We start from the raw sequence: 2717 nt of genomic DNA on the forward strand, positions 1-2717 counted from the left end.
GCGCCAGGTGTGAGTTTAAGCTTGCAGGGTCTGGGACTCGAACCACGGTCGACTACATGGGAGTCCAGTGACATAGTCATTACGTAACTGCTGGTCCCCAACCCTTCTTGTTTTCTAGGGGGAGCCGTGGGGGGTCTGTTAGGTGCCTGGATGAGAAGCGGAGGGTTCAAGCCAGTTTCTCAGATCTTAATGCAGCTGCCGCGTGCCCAGCAGCAGACGCTCTTTAACGAAGCCACTGCCATCATCAGCCCCCTGATGTTCACAGACGCCACGCAGCTGACCTCGCTGGTCATGGGCAGCGAAGCCCTGCAGCTGCAGCTGATGGGGATGCTGGTCAACTTCCTCACCAAGGAGCTGGGAGCCGAGGTTCGGTAAGAGGAACAAGCCAGCCTCCGCGGGTGCGGGTTTCCTGTAGGTGATTCCGTGATCTCTGCTGTGACTGCGGAGTCGGGGGAGGCCCAGTGGGTTCTCTGAGAAATCCACACGTCTCAGTGTCCTACCTAAACTGGAGCCAGGTCACCTGCCGGAGAGGCGCCTGTGCTGCACCGCGTGCTGGAAGTCGTTCATGAAGACGTTGTGTTTCTCTGATCGTGTGCACTCATGTGTACCCACAGCCCTTCAACTGGAAGCCGGTGAAAAGCAAAGGCTTGCTGGGTGCAGGCGTCAGGGAGGCCTTGGCCTGTTGGGGTCTGGACGTTCTGCCCAGCTCACTGTCCCACCACACGGCATTCTCCTCCCGTTGGGGGTACTCCTAAGCGCCTGTGCAGGACTGAGGACCCTCTTAGAGTCTCAGGGCCTCAGACCCAGCTGGAATCATGTTACCTCCTGATGTGTCCTCTCCCAGCCAGTGACTGCTGTGTGACCTTAGGGAGGGGGACAGTCAGCCTGCTGGTGAAGCCACAGACCCTAAGTGCACTCGGCCCCTTCTCCCCTTAGCCACACCCTGAGGTTCCCTACTCTTGAGGTCTTGCTTTCTCTAACTGAAAAGTCATGGTAGTTTTCGAGTTATGCTTTTTAAATGATTTTTCCAGGAAAAAAAAAAAAAACATTGCTTTTTCTGAAGTGGTGGGATCGTAAACTACTAAGAAACGTTTCCACTCTCAAAGTTCCCTGAACACCGTATTTATTTTCTTTCAGAGTTACAGCTTGAGGGCCCAGCAGGAGGCGCAGCGGTGGCAGAACCCTCTATGTGACGTGGATTCCACATAGAAGGTCCCAAGGTCATGTCCCGGGACCTCCCTCTACATTCAGGACTTACACCCTGTGGGGCCATGGTCCAGGCTGGCTGAGGCTGGGTGGGACATGGCATGAGGACTTTGTTGGCTATGTGCCCCCCCATCATGGACGAAATCAGTGAATCAACAAAAATAAAACACTACATCTCAAGTAAATGTCATCAAATTACAATAAAGTGTTTCCCTGAAATGTCATTTTCCCATGAATTTTGTGTAAAGTATGTCTAACATCGAAAGTCTTACACGTGAACGAAAGGGAGCGTACCAGATCTGTGGCTCTAAAGAATGAAAGACACGGGGCCGGCAGGTGGCGTGGTGGTTAAGGGCACTGGACTCCCACATGGGTTGACCGTGGTTTGAGTCCTGGACATTGTGGCTCGCTTTCTCACTTTTCTTCTCTCTCACTCTGCCCCTCTCTGGTCAAATTTAAATAAATAAATAAAGTTAAATAAAATAATTATTTTTTAAAAAAATGAATGAAATACAGTAGGCCACTGTTTCATTCTTTGGTGGCGTGGTGGTTAAGGCAGCTGGATCCCCTATGACCGACCACAGTTTGAGTCCTGAACCTGAGGGTGTGAAAACCACACTGAGCGCATGTGCATTAATGCCCAAAGTTGTGAGAGGAGAATGGAAAAGGAAATGAAAGGGATGGAGGCACGGCTATCCTCCCGGGAGGGTGAGTTCTCACTCTCCCTCTCTTTATCTCTCTCTATCAAGCACACACTCTACAGCTAAAATATACAAAAAGAATAAAAGACAGCTCCCCCTCCTCCCGGCTTGTCTGAGGCCTGACTTCCCAGGCTGGTTTGCCCTGTACTGCCAACATGCACACACCGCTCCCAACTCCCCTCACCCCTGCCCAGAACCATAGAACACTCCTTGGGTCCCCAGAGCCTGGGGCAGGGCGAGGACATTAGGCTCCCACCATGGCCTGGTAGCAGCCCAGGCCTCCCAGGAGGTGTGGAGGGTAGTAAGTGTGCTGCAGGCCAGCTTAGAGCAAAGCTCTGTCGCAGCCTCTCTGAGCGATTGAGGAAGGCTTCAGGGTAAGTTATAACCCACGGTGATTAAGGAGGGATTGGGCTTTTATCCCTTAGAGAAATCTCTCTGCAGTTGACCTTGTCTAACACAAATCAGGTGCCCTAGCACAGGCCACACTCCAGGATTTCCTGAAGCCACGTGGATCATTTGTGAGCTGCTTGAGTTGATGGGAGACAGGGCAGGGGTGAGAAAGGAGGAGGTGGCTGGCTGTGAAAACGGTGTGGCCTTTCTTGACAAGGTGATCATTTCTGCTCTTTCTGCCCAGTAAGTCCCTTGAACTACAAATTTAAAATCAGGTCCTCCCATTTATATATACATATAATATAAAGAAATACACCATTGCCTTATTGGAAAAGTCATGACGTATTTTTCTGTTTCTTTATGCGAAAATGTGTTGTGAACTTTTCCAATGATTCAATATCGATACATATTTATTATAAA

At 50.7% G+C, this 2717-nt stretch overlaps 1 protein-coding gene across 2 annotated transcripts in view; it reads left to right on the forward strand.

Annotated features, from left to right (window-relative positions):
- The window catches only part of LOC102482959 (protein C19orf12 homolog), an 18704-nt gene extending 17262 nt beyond the window's left edge, over positions 1-1442 (forward strand). For both annotated transcript variants that reach the window (XM_014584012.2, XM_014584011.2), the window contains one exon: positions 1138-1442. In XM_014584012.2, the coding sequence (XP_014439498.1) occupies positions 1138-1150 (13 nt within the window). In that variant the 3' untranslated portion in view covers positions 1151-1442. The remainder of the gene's footprint in view (positions 1-1137) is intronic.
- The last annotated feature ends 1275 nt before the right edge of the window (positions 1443-2717 follow it).

This window comes from Tupaia chinensis, unplaced genomic scaffold (assembly GCF_000334495.1).
Source record: "Tupaia chinensis unplaced genomic scaffold, TupChi_1.0 Scaffold145396_1, whole genome shotgun sequence".
Classification (NCBI taxonomy): Eukaryota; Metazoa; Chordata; class Mammalia; order Scandentia; family Tupaiidae; genus Tupaia; species Tupaia belangeri.